This window comes from Eumetopias jubatus, unplaced genomic scaffold (assembly GCF_037043125.1).
Source record: "Eumetopias jubatus isolate StellerSeaLion01/CBP00866 unplaced genomic scaffold, mEumJub1_p1.0 scaffold_11, whole genome shotgun sequence".
Classification (NCBI taxonomy): domain Eukaryota; kingdom Metazoa; phylum Chordata; class Mammalia; order Carnivora; family Otariidae; genus Eumetopias; species Eumetopias jubatus.
This window is the reverse complement of record NW_028274817.1, coordinates 113,263,433-113,285,047: the sequence shown is the minus strand read 5'-3', so window position 1 is coordinate 113,285,047 and position 21,615 is coordinate 113,263,433. Positions and strand designations below refer to the sequence as shown.

Sequence of the window (21,615 nt, the reverse complement as noted above, 5' to 3'; positions counted from 1 at the left end):
TGGGCCGTGGAGCTAACAATTCTCACCCAACCAGCACCGGCAGCTGAAGAGAAACAGGGCACTTCCAGACACATGAAAGAGAAATTTGTGGCTTGAGGTTTATAATGTAATCACAGGCCGCAAACGCCTTCCTTTACCACCTATATGTCACTGAGCTTTAAGCACCTGCTTCTTCTATAGGCCAGATGGAGAATTCTGTTCCCCCGAAGCCAGGTAAGCAGCGGCTCTTGCGGTAGTAAGTACGCTGTGAAGACAGAGGCAGCACAAGAGACCGCAAACATGGGGGAAGAGACACCAGCAAGTCCCCGGGTGCATTTGGGTTGTCATCTCCGAGACCAGAACACACATGCCACGCTCAGGAAACATGGCCAGAAACCCAGCATGGCAGTAAAAGTGGAAAAAAAGAGTGTCCCGTGCGGAGGCCGAAGGGCCGGGGTGTAGCCAGTGCCGTGAACAGGACTAGTCAGCCTGGCGAGCAACAGCTATTTGCCTCCTACCACCACAGTGCGCTTGGAAAAATAAAGTGTAACAGCACAGGAAAAGAGCAGGAAAGAGAATATCCATTCTGGGGGTAGAATCCAGGACCGGCTGAAACGGCAACCCTATCCACGGCGAGCCTCGTAGTAAAAGAACAGTCTCGAAACTGCTTTCCCTCCTGTTCGTGTTCTCAGTAACAGCTGGATGCATGCTAAACTGCAAGACGTGCAAGAAAGAGCTCTAAGTTTAAAGGCAGGCACACCGTGATCCGTCTCTCGCCAGCACAGCTTCAGACCCAGGTGTGATGTGCCACCTAGCAGGTCTACTTCCAGCGTACGCTCACGGTGCTGATTTGAGTGGGCGGGGGGGGGGGGGTGTTCTGTGCTGTCACAGAAGAGCAGCGTACTGTTCCCTTCGTCCAGGTGCCTCACCTCCGCCCAACGAGAAATGGCTCAGCCAGGGGTGTTCAGCCTTGGCAACCACTGACATTTGGGCCGGATCACCTGCTGTGGTGGCGGCCGAGGGGGTTGTTCCATGCCTGTGGGATGTTTAGCAACGTCCCGGGTCTCTACCCACCAGATGCCGATAGCATCCCTCCGACCCGCCCCCCTCCCCGCCCCCTGCCAACCGCTGGCTCTGACAACCAGAAGTGTCTCCGGGCATTGCCAGATGTCCCCGGGGGAGGCACCATCACCCCCAGTTGAGAACCACTGGGCTACACTAAAGAGGGGCGACTTTTTCTTCCCTTCCCGACCCCACTCCCGAGTATCTCTGCCCCAGGCCAGGAACATGTCTGAGCCATCTCCTGATCCACCAGCAAAGGACTTACCTCTCGTTCTGAGTGGTCTTCAGTAATACTTTTGACTTGCAAGACTTTCAGTCATTCAGAACAATGCTCTTACTGCCCTTGAAAAGAAGGTCCTTTGCAGCTAAATTCTGGGAGGGGGTGGGGAGGAAGCAGGCAAATTTTCCTTTTAGACACATTTGTCTGTTTTAGTCTATAGAAGGCTCAGACATAGAATTCTCCACACCCAGGGTCAATGTGAACTGGAAGGGACCTCGGGTACTTGAAGCTCGCCTCCCCACCCCTTCTCTGTGCCACATTTTTACAAATGAAGAAACCAAGGTTTCGAGGGGGATGTGACTTGCTCCAGGTCATACATATTTCCTGGTCTTCCTTTTATGGGGGCATAGGCCAATATAATTCTTCTCTGCCCGGTATGCCCGAAGAGCTTACAGGTCTCAAAGCACAGAGAACTTGTCAGGCTTTACAAGCAACGGTTTTGGCCAAACCACACCAGTTAAGGAATGCAAATTTAAAAAATGATAGAATGCTGCAACCAATTAGTGCAAACAAACATTTATTGTGAAATAGTCATCCTACCCTTTATTAGGTATTACATCATCAAAGCACTTTGTGGCAATGAAAATAGCTTTTTTTTTTTTTACCCCTCTGATTCACCCAATATTCCATTAAAGCTGCAAAAAATGTGCAATCTGCTTGAAAAATAGGTTGCTCTTATTTACTCATTTGTGAAAAGTCAAAAATTAAAAAAGAAAACGATACTAGCTTACAGGGCCTCTAGAGCCAATTTGCCTTCCCGCTTCCCAACTACTCCCCAAAATAATTAACAAAGATAATTTGTTTTAAATGCCTTTTTATAAAACCAATGCACCTTTCCCCATATTATAATCATAAAAATTTTAAAAAGCCATTATTTACTTTCTTGGAAAAAAGGTGGCCAGCCGTTGTTTTTTGATCGGGAGCATGTGTATTTCCTGGGAGTTCACTTTCTTTAACTTTATGCTCCGGTTTTTGACGGGTTTCCGAAGGGGCTCCGTGCTGCCCATGGGCTCTTCCCCTTGGCTGTTGATGTCATAGCCCTGAAGCACGGAGTCTTCTCTTTTGAAGGAGAAGTTTTTGGTGGACACGCCCGAGAGGCCTTTGACCTTGCCGCAGAAGATGGCAGGCACGGCGTCTTCCACCGAGACAATGACCTTGGCCGCCTGGGACTCGCTCACGGTCTCAGTGTGATTTTCGGCCTTGACCTCGCCGCCGGGTTGGTTGGGCTGGCTGGGCAGCTGAGGGGGGTGGCTGCTGCCCACGTGGCTATCCATCAGAGCCAAGGCCCCAGGGGCCGTGGCAGGGGCAAAGGGCACTTCCATGCCACTGGGAAGTTTCTCAATCGCGGCGTGACCTGGGCTGTCCACGGACCCGCTGCTGTCATACAGTGTCTCAACGGGAGGCTCAGACTTTCGGTGGGCTGCCAGCGACAGGTCCAGGGCCGCATCTTCCTGGCAGATGGGGGGACTGACTTCGCCAGCCTTACTGAGCCAGGGCACCGACTTCATGGACAGATCCAAGGCCTCGTTCTCACTCCCCATCTTGATGACCGTGTGGCGGCTAAGCTGGAAGTACTCCCTTGGCTGTAGGATATCGAAGGGCTTCAGTTCCTCCTTCTCCAGGGGGGGCTGGGGGCCTTTAAAGGGGTGCAGGCCAAAGGAAGATGGCGGCTTGGGGAAAGCGGAGCTGAGCTTGGATTCAGGACTCTGAGGCACCGGGATGGGGATGGGGATGGGGACCGGCACGGGCAAGGGGACGATCACGGGGTAGGGCACCAAGAGGGTGGCCGGAGGGACCAGGGGGGACAGGGGGGGGTTAAAGGGCTGGGGGGGCACAGGGGCGTATCCAGGAGGAGGCTGGCAGGGTGGGGGGCCAAGAGCGCCCTGTGAGGGGAAGAGGTTCTGGAGCACGGCTTCGAACGGCAGCGTGGGCTCCTGCGGCTGGCTGGGGATCCGCAGGTCCAAGAGCTGGGGCTGGGCCTCAGGGTCCTCGGCCGCCTGGAACAGGTTGTTGTGGATGGCACTGGAGGAGCACGGGGCCTCCTGCGGCAGGACCAGAGGGGAGTTGAGGTGCTGGAAGACGTGCTGCTCCAGCACCACGGGCAGCTGCACAGGGCCCTGCGTGGTCATGACATACGCAGCATTGCCATTAGGGTTGAGCTCGGGCGCAGAGCTTCCCTCCACCTGCATGTGAATGGGCATCACCACCGGGCTCTCCCCGAGGCACAGGGGCTGCAGCACGGTGGCCGCCACCTTCAGAGCCATGCCGCTCTGAGACTCGGCCGGGGGGTTCAGGATGGATGGGGCCGGCACGGTCACCAGGGCCTTCTTTACCAGGTCAGTGGAGTTGATGTTCCAGGCCTCGGTGGTGATGAGCTGGGCCATGCCATTCTCCAGTCTGTTATTGGCCAAGGCGGGAGAGGAGTCGGTCATGTCCATGGAGAGGTTCTGGGACCGCAGATCGTCCATCACTCGGCTCTGGTGCCACTGGGCCTGCAACATAGAACGCGTGATGTGACTTCCATCGGAGACTAGTTACAATTGCCTTAAGCACTCCCTCCACCTCTTTTAAAAGTTTCTGTGTCTCGGTGAACCAGGGAGCACACCCATCTCTCTATGTATACATACACGTTATAGATATTTCCTAATATATACAAACACACCCAGATGATCAGCTGGGCACAGAAAGGCCCAATTTAACAAACGATTAAGCTACAAACACAGATGATGTAATGACTAAACAGCCAAGAGAGGTTAAACAGAGTATTTTTAAGCCCAGTACGCAGCTTATATGTTTAGCCTTCGCCAAACAACAAGTTCCATTCCACAGTGCCGTACTGGACAGTTAGTGTATGTGCAGATTTGCCTTGTTCAAATTCAGATGGGCAGCAAAGACTTACTTTACTTCGAGGACAAAATAAAATCCTGTCACGTTAGAACATTCTTTTTTTTTTTTTTTTTTAAATTAACGTATAACGTATTACTGGTTTCAGAGGTACAGGTCTGTGATTCATCAGTCTTATATAATACCCAGTGCTCCTTACATCTCATGCCCTCCCTAATGTCCATCATTAGAACATTCTAGGAAAACGGAAGAGGCCCATCCCAATTATGGAAAGCCTTTTAAAAACTCTCTGTAGCAATAATTCTTCCCAAATTGGCTTGATGAAAAGAGCAGCAGTGCATTTCCACAAGGATCATCACAGTTGTCTCGTGGACTCCCTCTGACAAATGCCATCCCTCCTCCTCCCCATCACAGGAAAATCCACTCCGCAGAGCTGGGCGGACATGGGATAATTGCATGAACGCTCATCGGGCCCAGGGTCGCTTTCCCTAATCAGCTCATCTGTGTGACCCGTGACCTCTCCTAACTTCTAGCTGTCAAGAGGGGATGTTGCTGACTCTAGGGCTGGGGAAATGGCAGACTTGTTGGAAACAAACATCCTCAAAGGTGAGCTACCCTTTCCTGACATCCTCGGCACTTCTGGTCGCCTCCTAAGAGGCCGAAGGAACCCAGGGCGGTTGCTTCCTGGAGGAGGCAGGGCTGCCACAGCAAGATGGCTCTCCATGGAAACACGTCCATATTTAGCCTCGTTGCCATGGAGAAGGCAGGCACCATGTCTAACTAGGGATCTGTGCAGCTCTGGAGTCTGGTTGGGCTCAATAATAATTCAATAATCCTCAGGCTCACCAGGCAGGCGTTGGGCAACTCAGATTCTTGACCTCACCTGTTGGAGCTGTCTAGACTTTAGTCCCGGGGTCACCTCACCTCCTCCTCTCCTCACCCCCAAATTACCAACACATCCGCCCCAACAAGGAGAAGAGGCAGCCCAGCAGGCCATGGGAGTGGAAACGAACACACAAGGCCTCACTCCCGGAAGGCAGCTTTAACAAATGAACAGAGGTGTGATATTTCCAGACAATCAAAATGTGTCAAATGCACAGAACAAGGAGTTTCTCTGAAGCAGGAGGAGGGGATGGCAAGCGGAAGGGTGCTATGTAAACAACTCTGTGGGTGATGCCCTTGGCAGGGTGGCACTGGGGTGCCTCTGAGGGAGGGCTCCAGAGCCTGACTCCCTAGAGCCAGGGCATCCTCCGGAAAGCAGGAAGTGACCCAGTGTGCTGGCCAATAATTCTTTTAGGGCAGAGTAAGGAGGCAGCCCACGCCAGGGAAGCTGAGAGGGCTTGCCCCAACCCAAGGGCCTGGATTTTCCTGAGAGGAATGCTCCCTGACGCAGCCCAGAGAATATCATACCTCCAACACACCATTGGTTCCCTCATTCCTGAAGGCATGCATGCATTCACTCATTCAATTAATTGATCTGCTGAATGCCTACTGCACACTGGCCCTTGACTGGGGGGGGGGGGGGGGGGGCGGGCTAGAGATGCTGTCATGAGCCAGTCAGAAAAGCTTCCCGCTTTAGCGGAGATTCGAGGCCAGTGGGGCACATGTCTTTGAACGGTGAGATGTGCTAGCATGAGAAGGCATCAGAGTTATGCCAGGAGAGGCACCAACATCAGCAGGACGAAGCTTTGTTGGCCACTCCCTCGCAGCCCTGTAAAGGCCCCGAGAACCTGAGGTCTCCTCCAGAAGGGCCTGCCCTGTCCCTCACAGGGACCAGAACTCCCCGGGAGGGGTGAGACGAGGCTACAGGGAAGCTGAGGTGAGACTGGTGAGGAGAATGAGGGCAACAAGTGAGAGAAGATCCCCATGGCCACCCATCTGAGGGGGCTTCTGATGGCCTTTGAGGCAACTCACCAGGAGAGGTCAAGACGTGTTCTGTGCCATCCCTGGGCTTCCTGTGAGTTTAGGATTACCCAGCAGGAAGGTGCTTTCTTGTAGCGGGCTGCACCTATCTGCCCTTCCCGACAAGATGGCCTCCCTCCATCTCTGCCTCCTTCACGCACCCCTGTCCCCTCTCAGACAGAGAAGGCAGGCTTCTCAATGCTTCTTCCCCCTGCTCCTGGCGCACACCTTCCTCTCCGGTGCCGGCTTTCACCTCTTCCTGTGAAACCTCACTCCTCTCCCTGCCGGGCCCTGGTTCTAGGCCTCCTACTCGCCCAGAACCTTCCTGTTCAGAGCGAGAGGAGGGGACCTTGCCAGGACAGAGGGTCCCCGCTCCTTCCACAGATGGCCAGAGCCACAACTCACTGGGCATTTTCTATGTGCCAGGCCTCTGCCAAGAATGCTGAGAACTTTCCATGCATTACTTCACTCAATCCCCAGAACAACCCCATGAGAGGCGTCCTATAATTATGCTCATTTTACTGATGAGAAGACCGATTCCCTAGGAATGTTAGATGAGTAGGATAAGGGACACTGAAGCTGGGATTAGAGTTCAGGGTTAATCCCAGGCTTCTTCTCCCAGTGGGACCTGTGAGGGCCACAATCCTGCATGCATTCGGTTTCTTGGCAAGAGCAGTCCTCTACAGCCTTCCCTTCAACACCGAGCGCATGCATCCGCAGAGCTGTCTAAAAGAGAGCCCTTGAGCATGAGATTTCCTCAGAGTGGTGGTGGCCAGTTCCCTTCCAGAAAATCACTGAACTATTTGCTTGTTCTCTTTTGTCCGCCAGGGCCCTCTTCTGTCCCCCTCACCAGGGAAGCAGCTGAAGGGCCACCAGAGTTCCTGACTTTGGGGAATACAGCCCAGAGCCCTGTCACTGGAGGGCAGGAAGGTTGGCATCCTCTACACCTTGGCTTTCCTGAGACAGATGTCCTATGGGCGGGAGGGCAGCTCAGCACCTATGACTTACAGGGAGGCCTTTAGATCTCCTGCTGCAGACTCAAGTCTCTGGGAGCAGGGCTGGGGCAAAGGGGAAAGGAGGCACGGGCCCAATCTCACTTCCACGTCCTCCCGCATGACAGCTTTGGACCCCCTCCCCCGACTACTCAGCCAAAGTAGGCCCCGTGAGCACCCCCAGTCCTTCCCTCAAGCGCCACTGGCCTGCTGAGATGAGGCTTGCATTCGGCTACACCGGCAAAAGAACGGGTAGCCCTGCCTTCATCACGTACCCTCCTGCCTGCCAGGAAGTTTCTTCTCTTTCTCTCTGCTCTCCCTCCCCTGTCATTCATCCCACCACTGGGTGCCCCAACTCTGAGTCAGGTGCTGGGAGCCCCGAGCGCCCCCAGTGCGGGCACAGAGGGTGGCGCTGCTGCCCGAGCCAGGGCGGGAGGCCCTAGCCATGCTCTGCAAAGACCAACCAGCTCATGAGACAAGGGTTCAAAGGGCAAGTCTCTACCCCCAACCCCAGCATGAATGAGGGAGAGGCAGGCGCGCTAGGGACCTCTTTAAAGCAAGAGGAATCACAGAAGCCACCAACTGATGCTCAAGTGGAAGGGCAGGAGTTCTTCAGAGATGACAGGCAACATTTTGTTCAGGTTTTTCAAAACATCTTTTGCAAATGGGTTTAAATGAGGCCATCCATCGGTCCTCTGTCTTGCCCACGCCCATCATGAGCGGGGTCGGGGTGGGGGGCGGGGGTCCATAAATGCAGTGTAGCCAGATGGAAAGTGGGCAGTCTGGATCTGCGGGTCACTCTCAATCCCTTGGCCCTTGGCCAGCTGCTGGAGCTGGAGGGTTGGGGTCCACCCCAGTACAGGCCACGTGCCCCCCAGATGGGAACTCGGGAAAAGTCTCAGGGCCCAGGGCAAATGAGGAGGTGAGGAGAGGCTGTTTGGCGCAGTAGTTAGGCTCAGAGACCTGTGGGGTCACAGAATGGTTATCTGAACCCCTCGCCTAGCTATCACCAAGATCTAAGTGTACCAGAGGCAGGTTCTCCCTAGGATCTGTGTCTCAGCCTGGAGCCCTCCTGGGCCTCTGCCCTCCCCCAGCCAACTCCTGCTCATCCATCACACTTGGGGTCTTATCCTCTGAGATCTCACTCCCACCTCACTGAGGTCCTACAGGACCCCAACTTGCCCTTGTCTGGTCTTGAGCCCCCCTCAAGTCATACTTGGACTGCCTAGTCACTTGTTTCTTCAGGAGCGAAGGACTGCCTCATCGTTCTCTCTGTATCTGGTGAATAGTAGGCGCTCAGGAAATGCTTTGTGAGTGAAGGGGCGCACGAATGAGCATTTAGGCCTTCCTGAGTCTGGTTTCTCCTGCCCAGCCCCTGGTTGCAGGCTCCCCATGTATACAATCACGGCCCGTCAAGGCTAGCAGGGGCGTTCAAGCTCACATCTCCACCCTCTTCCTGACTCTTCTTACAGATGAGGAAACCGCGACCCAGAAAGTATGACCAAAACTTGCCCGAGACCAGTTTTTACAAAAGTCCCCATGCTCTCGCTGTGACAGAAGCAGAGGGTCAGGCCCCAGCGGCACCACGGAGGGTAACACAACAGCCAGCCACCTTCACCAGCCAGCGGCATGACAATGAGTCCACCCTGGGTTCCTGTGTCTCTCTAGCACTCCCAGGAAAAGAAAAATGAATTGAGGCTGCCTGTGTGCTGTTTTCCTTCCAAGGAGGTACGTTCGGGAGGAAGCTGACCTGGGGCCTAACTCCCGGGCAGTCAGTTAGGGACCCGCCCCACATCTGTGCCCCACCAGGTGCTGCTACAAGCCATGCCTGCCTCTCAGGCCTCCTGCTTTCAGATTGTTGCCCTCGTGTCACCCTACGGGCCTCCTTACAGATTGACATTTATATAATGAGGATTTGTTTATGGCTTAATTTAAAAAGCAAAAACAGGGCACCTGGATGGCTCAGATGGCTAAGCGTCTGCCTTCGGCTCAGGTCATGATCTCAGGGTCCTGGGATCGAGTCCCACATCGGGCTCCTTGCTCAGCAGGGAATCTGCTTCTCCCTCTCCCTCTGCCTCTCCCTCTGCTTGTTCTCTCTCTGTCTCTCTCACAAATGAATAAATAAAATCTTAAAAATAAATAAATAAATAAATAATAAAAAGCAAAAACACTTGAACACTCAGATAATTTAGACTAGTCTCCAGGTCCTAGAGTCCATCTAATTTCCTCATTATGGGCATTTATTACTAAGTCAGTCTCTCTCTCTCTCTCTCTCTCTCTCTCTCTCTCTCACACACACACACACACACACACACACACTCTCTCTCTCTCTCTCACACTCCCAGACAGCCCAATCCCCTCATCCCTAGTGCCCTCTGCCATGCCCCAAATGATGCTGCGGGGCCCCCCTGAAGAGCCTGCACCAACGCAAACTGAAGGAACTCCAAAATGTGGCTGTGAACTCCACACTGACCCAAGACAGAGTCCTCAAGACCAGTTCGGGTAGTCTGGGATCTGAGCAGGGAATTTGGAAAAGATCCTGGAGGATGCCAGCAGTCCCTCTCAGAGGCCAGATCATCTTCTAGGGAGCGGCTTAATTTTATTTTGTGAATTTAGAACATTTTTACCATAGACAACTACCAAGATGATCACAAGGCTCTGGTCTGCAGAGCCCAGTGCCCCTGAGCAAACACTTTATAGCTGGGTACCTGGGTATGAGGAGCAGGGGTTATTTAACATAGCAAAGCAACTCAAGTCAGGGACCACTGTCTGAGGTTACTGGAAGGCAAGCCCAGCCTCAGGGGAAGTGATCTTAGTGACCCTGGGCTGGCTGGGCAGACTCCACCCCCAGGCCCTGGCCCTGCTCCTGAGTATGCCCCCTTTAGCCCCAACAGCAGGCAGATGTGACCTGCTCTCTTCTTCCATTGAAATTAGCCTCATCTAGATTTTTCTATCAAGATAAATTTCTTCCTCTAAAACATGCATTTAAAAAATATATCTTGATAAGATCTCTTAAGATATGTGTTTAACAACTGTAAAATATTGACAGCTTTGATTTTTACGGAGCCTGTAGGCAGCTATCGATTATTTCAGGTTAAACCTGGATCGTCTATGCCCTTGCTGTTCAAAATGGGGTCCCTGAAGCAGCTGCAGCAGCACCTCCTGGGAGCTCGCTAAAAAATGCAGGCTCTTGGGCCCCACCTCAGACTTCCTGAATCAGAATCTGCACCTTGACAGACTCCCCCCGGGAGGTTTGAGGGCAACCATGTTAAAGTCTGACAAGTTCTGGCTTAGTGCTGGTTCTCAAACTTAGCTGCACATTAGAATCACTTGGGAGCTTTTAAAAACTACTGATGTCTGGGTTCCCCCCCCCCGAAGACTCTGATTTAATTAGTCCGGGGCACAACTGGGGCATTGGGGTTTTAAAAAATTCCCTAGGTGATTCTAACGTGCAGTCAGGTTGGGAACTCTTAATCCAGAGGCCAGAAGACAAGGCAGCTGTCGGCCAACCTTCTTAGTGACTGATCTGGCTTCGTTGCTTCACAGAAAAAACTAAAGCCATCAATCCAAGCTCCCTCAACTTCTCCCCAGCTCTCACAGTGTCTCCCCAAGTTCCCCTGCCCCTGGGAGAAGGTGACATGTCTCTCCCTCTTGCAAGGCTGACTTCACAGAGACCTACGCTAAGAATCCTGCCCCACCAAGCACTCTCTATTCTGAGTTTATTTTCTGCTTTTGATCCAGTACTTCAACTACACCCTCAGTGACTGACTTACTTCTGTATAAAAATCAGTCGCCACTTGCTAGGAATTACATGAGCAATGCATAATTTTCGTCCTTTAATACAACGTGGATATGGTTTCACCGTTCAGGACCTGATATGCACTAAATATCTAAGAAGTAATTTCAGCTGGGTAAAAAATGGTTTTGCTCTCCCCATAGGGTGTAATAATTGTTAGTTACTTGCCCCAGTGATTCAATTTTCTGAGCTTTAAACACCAGCACAGAGCCGATCTACTGGTACTGTGAACATAATTGCCCCGTGAATGTGTTCCCAAATTAGTGAAAATACAGAGAATACACAAAATAGTTGCCCGCCTTAGAGCTGACTGCCTTTTATATCCAGAGACCCACACAGCCCTCCAAAAGAAATATGACCACCCAGGTGAGCTTTGGAAATGAGCTCCCCAACATGTCACTTCATTTATGAAAACAGTGGTGGCCTCCGGGTCCAGGACTGAGTCTCCCCTTCAGTTAGATGGGCAGTGGCCATGGGCACTTGTGCAGAGCACAGCCTGCAAATCTCAGCTCTGATGTGACGCCGGTGAAACACGGCGGAGGTGGGTGAGTCAGGAGGAGCAAGCAGGGGACTCCGAGGTCTGCCTGGGAGCAAGGTAAGGTCACCATAAAACTCACTGATGTTCATTTTGCCATCTCATCCTTTTTATTCCCATTTTTCTGTTTTACAGCATATATAATAAATCAATACAGGAAGATATATAATTGTGTGTGTGTGTGTGTGTGTGTGTGTGTTGGAGAAGTGTGCAATTTTTTTTCTGGTAGGAGTACAAGAATAAAAATGTTGCAAATCAGCAGGAGAGATGATGACATTCTCAAGGCCCAGCAAAACTTCCAGGGTCCCCCTTGCCTGAACAAGTCTTGGGGTCACTGGCCCAGTTTACCTCTCTATTTTGCCGAGCAGGAAGCTGAGGTTCAGAGGTTGAGTGAGGCTCAGAGGTTGTAGAGTACACCTACTCCCAGAGCAAAGAACCTAGCCCGTGCCAAACATACCTACTCTGTGGTCTCTGCAGGGTCTCAGGTTAAGGCTCGGCCTCGCCAGGTACAGTCAGTTGAAATGAGAAATATTAAAGCTGGACAAATCTGAAGATTACAGGGAAAACTTCACGACTAGAGCCAACAACTCACAGGCCCGGTTTTCGGTCGATGGCCTTTGCGGGGTTCCACTAGAGCACAAGTGAGATGGATCTGGGAGACTGGCTGGCGAGGGCACCATGGCGTTGCCCAACCTCCTTTCTTGCCCAGGAGGACAGCGTTAGGTATCTTTGCATTTACGATCCCATTTCACACTCCCAATGACCTCTAGCGTGCCCACAAGGACCAATGGCAGCCCTTGGGCCATGCAGAACTGGGTGAGGACTAGAATAGGAACTCAGTGCCCCTCCATTCATGTATTTATTCTTTCAAAAACTATCTGAGCACCTACTGTGTGCCAGGCATGTATTTCCTATTCCTCTACCCTAGTACTGTTTTCTCCATTGGCTTGTTGCCTTTTCTAGGAGCTCAGTTCCCAAGGGATTAACCAATTGCTCTTCTCCCAGGGTTATCTGCTTCTACCAGGGCTCTTTCAAGGCCCACATTTCCTGCAGAGGTAAAGGAGTAAGTCTCTATGGGAAGAACTCCAGTCCTGAGACAGCAGTGGGAAGAGATATTAAGGCAAGGGCCTCTCTAAAGTAGAGAAGAAATGCTTGTCTTCCAGAAACTATGAGGCAAGAAGCGCCCTCTTCAAGACTCAGTGAACCTCGGAATCACAGGGAGAAAAATCCTGAAGAACTGCTGTTGGGGCCAGGGGACACTCACCTGGACAGTGGACTGGGAGAGTCAGGGAGTGTCTGTCCCTGCATTTGGTCAAGGTCACCCAGCCTTCAGCTGGACACAGAAAACCCCAAACATCCTCAGGTGCTGGTGTCTGAGTGGCCAGCTTGTGCAGGAGCGCAGGTCTCATCTAAGGTCTCGGGCGTGTCTGTCATCTTAAAAAGCTATGGTGTTTGGAGATTTTTTTTTTTTTTTTTTTTTTTTTGGCAATAAAGAAACCTCTTCACTACGGAACAAAGAGGGGGAAAAACCTGCCTCTGGAAGAGAAAATACTTCTAATTAGATTGAGATACAAAGGTTAAATTTTTGTTCTGGGAAAAGGACTGTTTATAATCCCGTGTCATTAGTCGGACATTTTCCAGAGACTAGTGTGCCAGAAATAGACCCTTTGAGGGGTCACTGGAAGGAAGGGGTGTAGATTTGTGAAGTCAAAGGACTAGAGTTCAGATTTTCCCTTTCTCCAAATGCATGTGAGCCCCTCACCAACTACCAGCATAGAAGGAGTACCAGTCTCATCCTGGGCACCAGGGCCCCCCCGTGAGAGTGGTCAGAAGTACAAGCTTTGAACTCAGACAGGCCTAGGTTCAAATTTCAGCTCTGCCTAGCTTTGCTAGCTGCGTGGCCTTGGGCAAGTGAGTTCGAAGCCTCCATCTCCCTCTCTGCAAAATGGGGCTTACAGACCTGCGGTGGCGGTCACAAGTGAAGGAAACAGTCCATGTGAAGTCCTTGGCACCGTGCCGGGCATCATCATCATCATCATCACCACCACCACCATCACCATCACCCTCTCACCAGTGTCACTGTCAATCATCTTCAGATCCACTGCTCATCCTTCCTCTGAGTGCCTTAACTAGCATTACAAATGCTCCCAGTGGGGAGCGCATTAAGCTCCCGAGTTAAAACCCTGTTTGTTAAAAGATTTATTTTTAAATCAGCTGCAATGGACTGGGAAGGCATTTGACATAGAACTAATGTTAACACCTGACGGCGAGGTCTCCACAGAAATTCACTTGGCCCCCACCATAGCTGAAATGCCGACCAGGCGCAGCGAAAATAGGAAGCAATGCTGTGGCGCAACTGAAAGGGAAGGACAATGGGAAAACGATGAAGTACAAAAATCTAGTGCTCGTTCAGGCTGATAAGCTGGGGGAGGCAGAGGCGGTGGCCAGAGCCTTCGGTATCTTGAATATGGACTCAGGAGCTAAACTTACTGCGGATTGGCTACAAGGCATAATTGCACCTTAGGCCCTACGGGCTTCGTTCTCCTTGGCACAAGGGCCCGGGCGGCTCTCCTGTCCAGCTTATCAACTGCATAAGGGTCATTTCCTCACTCGCGGGAGGAACAAAAACAAAGTAGGGGTGGAACGGCCGAGGAAGAGGGTAAGTACAAGAGGGAGAGAGAAAGTAAAGGGGTTTTCTGAGATAATCGGGCAAGAGTTAAAGGAAAGAAGTGGGGGGAGACTATTTAAAAAGGAGGCGTAGTCCAAATGAGAGAAGGGTTGCTCGGCTGGAGAAGACTCCAAGAGACTGGGTAAGGCTGGGGGAAAAGCACCCGTCTGGCCACCAAGGGACACCTCAAGTTAGAACAGCTCGGTTGCTGTGGAGCATGGCGGAGGGCAAGGTAAGACTGGAGTCTCTCAGTAGGATGAGGGTATGGGGGAGGTGCGAAATTGTTCACCAGCACTAAAGGTACAGAAGAAAGGTGATCCCAATGTGGGGAAATCTTCTCCCATGCTTTTAAAACCACCAAGCACATTCAGGTGTGACTTGGCTGGGCTGTCAGTTCTAGAAAAAAACCAAAGATTTATCTTCTTTTGATGCCTGATCTTCATTTTTTCCTACCCCCTCATCCCTCCTTGGGCAGTCAGAATTGGGTTTCCCCCAGGAAAATTGGGTTTTCCAGAAAGAAGTTGATGAAGTCATTCTCACCGAGGTCCAGGACTGCTAGGTTCAAGGATTACGTTTCCTTTACTGGTATAATGAACGTAGTTCAATCAGTGGACAAAGTTATGAATAAAGAAATAAAACTCTAATCTAGGGGTTTCAGATACCAATCATGGGGAAGGATCTTCCCATCTTGAAATCTCTCCAAAGAAAGAAGAACCTACAACTATGACCAAGGTTGCTGGCTCCACTAGAAGGCAGCTGAGGTTCAAGAAAGGGGGTGGGATGTGCCCTCAACCTCTAAGCACTCAGAACTAAGAGAGGAAGTGAATGTGAGTCAATTACTCATTCCTATATAGACTCAGTTGGCAAATACTTATCGTTCCCTCACAAGAACCTCATGAGTATGTGCTTCCCGGATACGGAGGTTTTAGCAGTATCCAAAGTTGTCCTTACTTAGTGGTACGGGGCCCTGCTGCTGAACTGGCTGCCTCTTGGAAGTCTGGTTTCTGTCCTCCTAGGTTTCCAGGAGGAAGTTCAGGGCTCTCAGAGGGCCTCGTCCCCACGTACAGCATGCTACCTCAGTGCCACAGCCACGGTGGAAACTTCCTGACGGTCACCAGTGGTGATGGATATGGTGGGGGCAGGGGCGGGGGCGGGCAGAGGGCTGCTGGGTTTTGACAGACCCAACCGGCTAGCTGTCTGACTTTGCGCTGCCCCACAAACAGACTGATTTGCCTGGAAGTAGTTTATTTGGGAGAAGATCCCAGAAAATACCGGTAGAGGAGTGAAGCAGTGAGACATGGAAAAGAAGGAAGCCAATTTATCAGCTAAATTACCACTGCAGGCAACTAGATTCCACTGGGGGATGCTGGAAGGCAGTGGAAACCACATGCCTCAGAGTCGGGGTGTTTATTCACCAACCCCCATCCGTCACAGGTCAAAGGCTGCTCCCTTGATGATGTGTTAATTCCCTGGCCCTTCGAACTAGCCCGGCAGGTGGCCTAGTGTGCTCCTGAGGGGGGGAACGTCCTCAAGAAAGTCACAGCTGTTGGCAAGTAAGCAGCCTTCGGGGTACAGAGGCCAATCGGAGGGGACATGGGGGCGGGGGACAAACCATGTCTGCTACACCAGCCATGCCCTGGAAAGCGCTTATGTGAAGACCCAAATGTCACCAATTCAAGCCACCACGGCCAGGTGTTTTCCCAATGCGTGACACTCTCTATGACCCTGTTAAGAAGACCCTATGTTATGGTGACAGTCTCCAAGCCACAGAGGAATCAGCTCCCGAGACGTGCACTTCGAGGTCTCATAAAGAGCCTAGCACATAAGAAGGCTGCAGACAGCTCTCGTTCCAGAAGCAAAATGGTCCAGAGATGGTCAGCTTGGCTAATTTGTTCCTTTGCTAGACTATAACTGGGGCCCTCGGGGAAGTTGTTTTAATCATATTTGTGCTGGCTGGAATGCTAGATGCTCCTGCGATGAGTCACAGAGGGAGTTTCTCTTCTGGTGATCTTGTGCTCCAACTCGGGGACCAAAAAAACAATAAACAAACAAACGCCACTTCACTTCATCAGCTGCATCCCGCCTAAAAATAAAAATAATAGCAGCCTTGACCTGAGAAGTGCACAGACAATGCGGGAAGAACAGGGTGGAGAATGCTCATCTTTTAAACAGGGAGCCTTCTTTCTGGAATTGTTGGGCCAGAAGCATCCCTCTGCCTGGAGGTGAGCTCTTTCCAGAGCAGAACAACCCACTGCAGAATCTTAGGGTTGGCGAGCATTTGAAGTCCTAGAAATTCACCATATTTCTCTGAAAGCTAGTCTTGTCATTGAAGCTAATAGAGCATAAACAACGCAAGGCCGGGATGGGGGAGGCAAAAGCTGCTATGTAACATCTGGCTAGTTGACGACGAAGTATATTATAGGTGTTATTTCCTATTTGCTTTCAGGGAAGAATTCTCCCGGAATGCATGTGTTTACACACACAGACACACACAGACACACACACCCCCGCACAGCAGGTGAGCAGGAATGAGGCCACCTGTTGTCCCTGTAACTCTCCAACCAGAATTCACTGGAATCTACTTGGTCCTCACCTGTTCCACCTCTGACTTCCGGTCATCAAACCCTAATTGCTGGAGGTGCCACATGGATCAGATCTCAACACAGGAGAGAGTGGGATGGAGTGTGTATGTGTGTGTGGGGGGGGTTCCAGAAATTCGGGAGGAGAGGTACAAGAGGAAAGGGGTGTTTTGATGTCTTCACAGATCCTGACGAACAGAATGCCATGATTCAGTAGGGAGACCATTACGTTGGGAGGAAAAGAGAAGGAGATCAACTCGCAGGGCTTTGCTAGTTCCTTCTCTTCTCTGCCTTTGTCTGCCTCTCTGTCTCTCTCTCCCCCTACCCCCCCCCGCCCCATCTGCGCAGGCTCACAACATGATACTAATAAACTATTTACTAAGCATTTACTTATGTGCCAGGCACCCTGCTAGGTATTTTACACTCGCTTTCTCATCTCAGTGTCTCAGAAACCCCAGCAGATCAGTACCACCTTGGTGTGAATTGGTTCGTTGGTTTTTTTTTTTTTTTTCTTCCAGAAACTGAGCTGTGAATCCCCAGGGAACGACTATTTTGATGGGAAGGAGGGCCAGAGCTTTCCAGAACGTGAACAACATTTAGTACAGAGAAGGCACGTCTGGGGGAGGTTGGGAAAAGAGAGGGCAAAGGCTCCTGGCATCATGTGTAGGGGTAGATGGGGCTGAGGGAGGGCAGGAAGGGAGAGAGAAGGGGAAAGTGTCTTCTCACCTCTGGCCAGAGCCTAGAATTCCTTGGCCTGCTCCTGCACCTGGGGCAGGCCCAGCCCTGAGCTCCTCCCTCCACCAAAACCGCTACAGCCAGCCACTGCTGGCCCCTGAAGGACACAGGAGCTCCCATTTCTTTTGTGGCCTAACTCTTCCTTCCTACACCTGTGGACAAGCATGCATCCCAGGCAGCGATTCATTCCCATCATGCTTCCCAGGAATATACTTCATCCCTGGCTGACGGGCTAGCTGTTGACCATACCCACTTCCTGTTCTGCTTGGACTACATTTCCCAGCCTCCCTTGCAGTTAGGGGGGGCCACATGCCTGAGTTCTACCCAACAGAATGTGGGTGGAGGTGATGTGCGCCACTTCCAGGGCTGGCTCCTACAAACCTTCCATACATCGTGCTCCAATCTCTTCCTTCTTACCTGAACTTGATGCACAGGGACATCTTGGATGCTACCTGTTGGCCACAGTGGAGCCACAAGACAGAAGGGCCTGCACGCCTGAATCGTAGTTTGCAGGAGGGCCACCTGCCATCAGGAACATCCATTTGGGGGTTTTTGTAAACAAGGAATAAACTTATATTGTGCTTGAGCCATGACACACTTCCAACTTATTTGAAAAAGCAGCTAGCATTACTTTAACTGACACCGTCAATGCTTCCTGGGACCCACTCCGCACAGAGAGTGCTAGGGACAGACTGACTTGCAGCCTTAGAATACCCTGAGCCCCATGAGCTGAAAACCAGAGCTGCAAGAGTAGCCCAAGTGCTCAGAGCCCAGTTCTGACCTTCCCCATGCTACCTTTTCTGCACTAAAAGCACCGACACCTTTGGCTGTTCTTTCTGACTTGAATCAATCTATTAACATGGGTTCCGGACAGTTTTTTGCTTGGCTCCTGCATAAATATCTCCTGAAAGAGTCCATTTCATAGGCATTCCCAGAGCTGGCAGGGTTGAGAGAGAGCAGGAGGGTGAAGCTGCCTTCACAGAGCAAGAGGAGCTGGCCTTTCAGCAGCCTTCGTCCCTGGAGCCCCACAGGCGGCCCTGGTCCGTGTGAGTGGGGGTGGGTGCGGGAGGGAGATGAAGCACGGCCCTGGCACCACACAGGCAAAGAGACCTGGGAAGCTGGTGTACCTGGCATCTGGCCAGAGGAAACTGCTAGCGCCACAACACCCCTTCTCTCTTTGTACCCTTGGATGCTTTGTTGGTTTGTGGAGCAGGAAGGCCTGGGATTTCTGCCATTTCCCCAGTCACACCAGATTCTTTATTGGACAGGTCCCTGTGCATTTTCCTTTAGGGGAGCTCATCATCTGTGGCTCGAGGGTCTGGGCCAGCTTTCCCTTCATGCTCTCCATAACTGATTTTCTAGGCAAAGACTGTCCACTCATTAGTATCCTCCCCTCTACCGACCGCTGAAGTTTCCCTGCTAGCAAGCTCGTGCCTTGCGTTCAACATTACTGATCTCTTTCTGGGTACCTCTCCAAAATACTGATCGGTCTATAGACTGGGACATTGCCACTTTGGAGTGAACTGATCACAACACTTTCTACACAGAAGAGGCACCAGCACCTACAGTGGGACATTTCCTGTCCAAGACTCAGGTGAAACCCTAACCCTGTCAACCAGCATTGTCATCAAGCCCACACATCTAGGGGTGGGGGGTGTGTGGCGGGGAGGAGGATGTGTGTCAACTTGAGTTCGAATCAGCAAGACCTGTTCCCAGAGTGCTACTGGAGTTTCGGGTATCTCTTCATCTCCATCAATACTTGAGGCTTAGCTACAGAGCACAGGGAATATTAGAACTCACAGGTGGTAAAATGGGGAGCTTGCTAATTAGCATGAGGACTGTAAGAAATGGGTTAAATAGTGACATTTGAGATATACAGAATAGCGAAAACATTTTAGAGGTGCTCCCTACCTTGTGTGCATAGGGCTGGCGAAGCCAGGAAAGCCCATAGCCAGCACCCCTGGGATGGTTCTGATGCTTCCCACCAAGCTGGCCCCATGCCTGGCAATTGGTTTTGGAGGATTTCCAGTTGCCTTGCCAAAATTCTGCCTTGGAAATATTGTCATATCTGCATTGAGTGGAGCTTTCATACCATGTGTGGTCACAGCAGTGGAAGAGACAAGCAGCTGGGACTCCCTAGAACAGGCTTAGGGAACGGGTCTGTGCCTGCTGGCTACTTACATGTTAGTTTCTCACCGGCTGTGTGTGCCCACGCAGGCGCAGAGCACAGTTTGCCCGGAGGCTGGTCCTAAGGCTGTCACAGTGCGGTTCTGAGCTCTCTGTGTAAGAGCCCCTCCCTTCTCCACTCTGGCTCTCTTGCCTGCCTCCTTCTCCTGCCTGGCCTCGCCTCTCTGGGGGCCCTGGCCTTCAGCTTGCCTTGTGGCAGCCCGTAGACAATGCCCTCAGGGCTGGAGACTGTGCTTCAGGGACAGGGATGATGAGCAGAAACCTCCTGTCCATAAAAATGCAACACTTGGCTTCCCCTCTACAGGACCTTTTTGGTCTCTGAGCCAGCACTGACTTGACATGCTTGAAAATTCTTAAAATTGTCCTTTAAAATAAAAAAAAAAACAAGGGATCATATCACATCCATTAGAACAACTAAAATAAAAAAGACCAACACCAAAACTTGGAGCAACTGGAACGCTCATACACTGCTGGTTGAATGGTACAGTCACTTTGGAGAACCGCCCGGCAGTTTCCAATGAAGTTAAACAACTGTCCACCCTCTGGCTCATCAATTCCAATCTTAGGTATCCTCCCCACGGAAATGAAAACACAGGGGCGCCTGGGTGGCTCAGTCGCTTAAGCGTCTGCCTTCGGCTCAGGTCATGGTCCCGGGGTCCTGGGATCGAGCCCCGCATCGGGCTCCCTGCTCGGCGGGGAGCCTGCCTCTCCCTCTCCCTCTCCCCCCTGCTTGTGTTCCCTCTCTCGCTGTGTCTCTCTCTAATAAATAAATCAAACCTTTAAATAAAAAAAAAGAAATAACAACATATATTCACAAGAAGAGTTGTACACAGATAAAAGGCATGGACTGGAAACTCAAAGGCACCGTCTGTCAGCAGATGAATGGATAAACACAGTGTGCAACACCCACATGGTGGACTTCTACTCAGCAATGAAAAGCAGTGAATTCCTGTCACATTCAACAACATCAGTGAGTCTCAGAAACACGGTGTTGAGTGAAAGAAGCCAGATACAAAAGTGCACATGCTCTAAGATTTCATTGACACAATATCCAAAAACAGGCCCCAAAAATGTATGCTAGAAATCAGACAGTGGTTGCTATGGCGAGGGGGGAGGGGCAAGGACTTTTCTGGGGTGACAGGAATGTCTTATGGCCTCTTTCAGACAGTGATTACACAGGTACACCAAATTCTCAAAACTGAATCATTTGACCGCTTAAGAATCATTTGATTTAATTACCCTTGATTTAAGGAAAAAACACTGAAAAGACTATCAAACTACGAAAAGGACAAACCACCAGCCAAAGTGGTCCTGTGTGTGAGCACCGTGACCGTCAACTCCCAAACAAATGCTCAGTGAAATAAAAGAACAGAGGCCCCAAGGAAAATTGGCCCAAGAGTGTAGGATAACTATCAGACTTTGGGCCAAAACCACCTTCCAGGAAATGCCAATATCTTTGTGTTTGGGAAAGGGGAGGGAGCTTCAAGGCGAGCAAAAGCCAAAACGTGTGGGTCTCTGGACAAACTGCTGCCCAACTGAGGGGCCCTGTGGGGGAGGCCTCAAAGTGCTGCTACTGAGGCTTCCTCTGCGGATCCCTGGGGTGGGGCACCCAGAAAAATCCCTGCGGGAGCAGAAATTGGAAGTTCCTTAAGGGCAAAGATCTCCTATTTTGCCTGGTGGAGACGAATCTTCTATTTCCCTAGTAAGAGGCTGTGGCAACACTCCCATCCGCTGTGTTCAGCCCTCAAACAGCCCAGGGAGGCTTTGCGGTGTTCTGACACAGGCCGGGGCTCGTGAATCAGGCCTGCCCGGGATCCTTGCTCTGCCCCTTCAGGACCGTGTGGCCTTGGAAAAGGGCCTCGGCTTCTCTGAGCTGCGGTTCCCTGGCCTGTGAAACGGGGTGGGGGTGGGGCGCCCACTGCTGGTGGAATACAAACTGCCTGATAGCCAGTAAACGCTCAACCTAGAATCTTGTCTGGGCTCCAGGGGTCTTTCTGGTCATCTATGCCGATCTCTCAGCTGGAGTGGGGAGTCCCCTCCAGCTGAGTTAGTGTTC

General features: G+C 51.4%; 1 protein-coding gene across 2 annotated transcripts in view; it reads right to left on the bottom strand.

Annotated features, from left to right (window-relative positions):
• Positions 1-1,821: 1,821 nt before the first annotated feature.
• Positions 1,822-21,615, bottom strand: part of RAI2 (retinoic acid induced 2) — a 60,170-nt gene continuing 40,376 nt past the window's right edge. For both annotated transcript variants that reach the window (XM_088028510.1, XM_088028509.1), the window contains exon 2: positions 1,822-3,813. In XM_088028510.1, the coding sequence (XP_087884636.1) occupies positions 2,197-3,789 (1,593 nt within the window). In that variant the 5' untranslated portion in view covers positions 3,790-3,813 and the 3' untranslated portion in view covers positions 1,822-2,196. The remainder of the gene's footprint in view (positions 3,814-21,615) is intronic.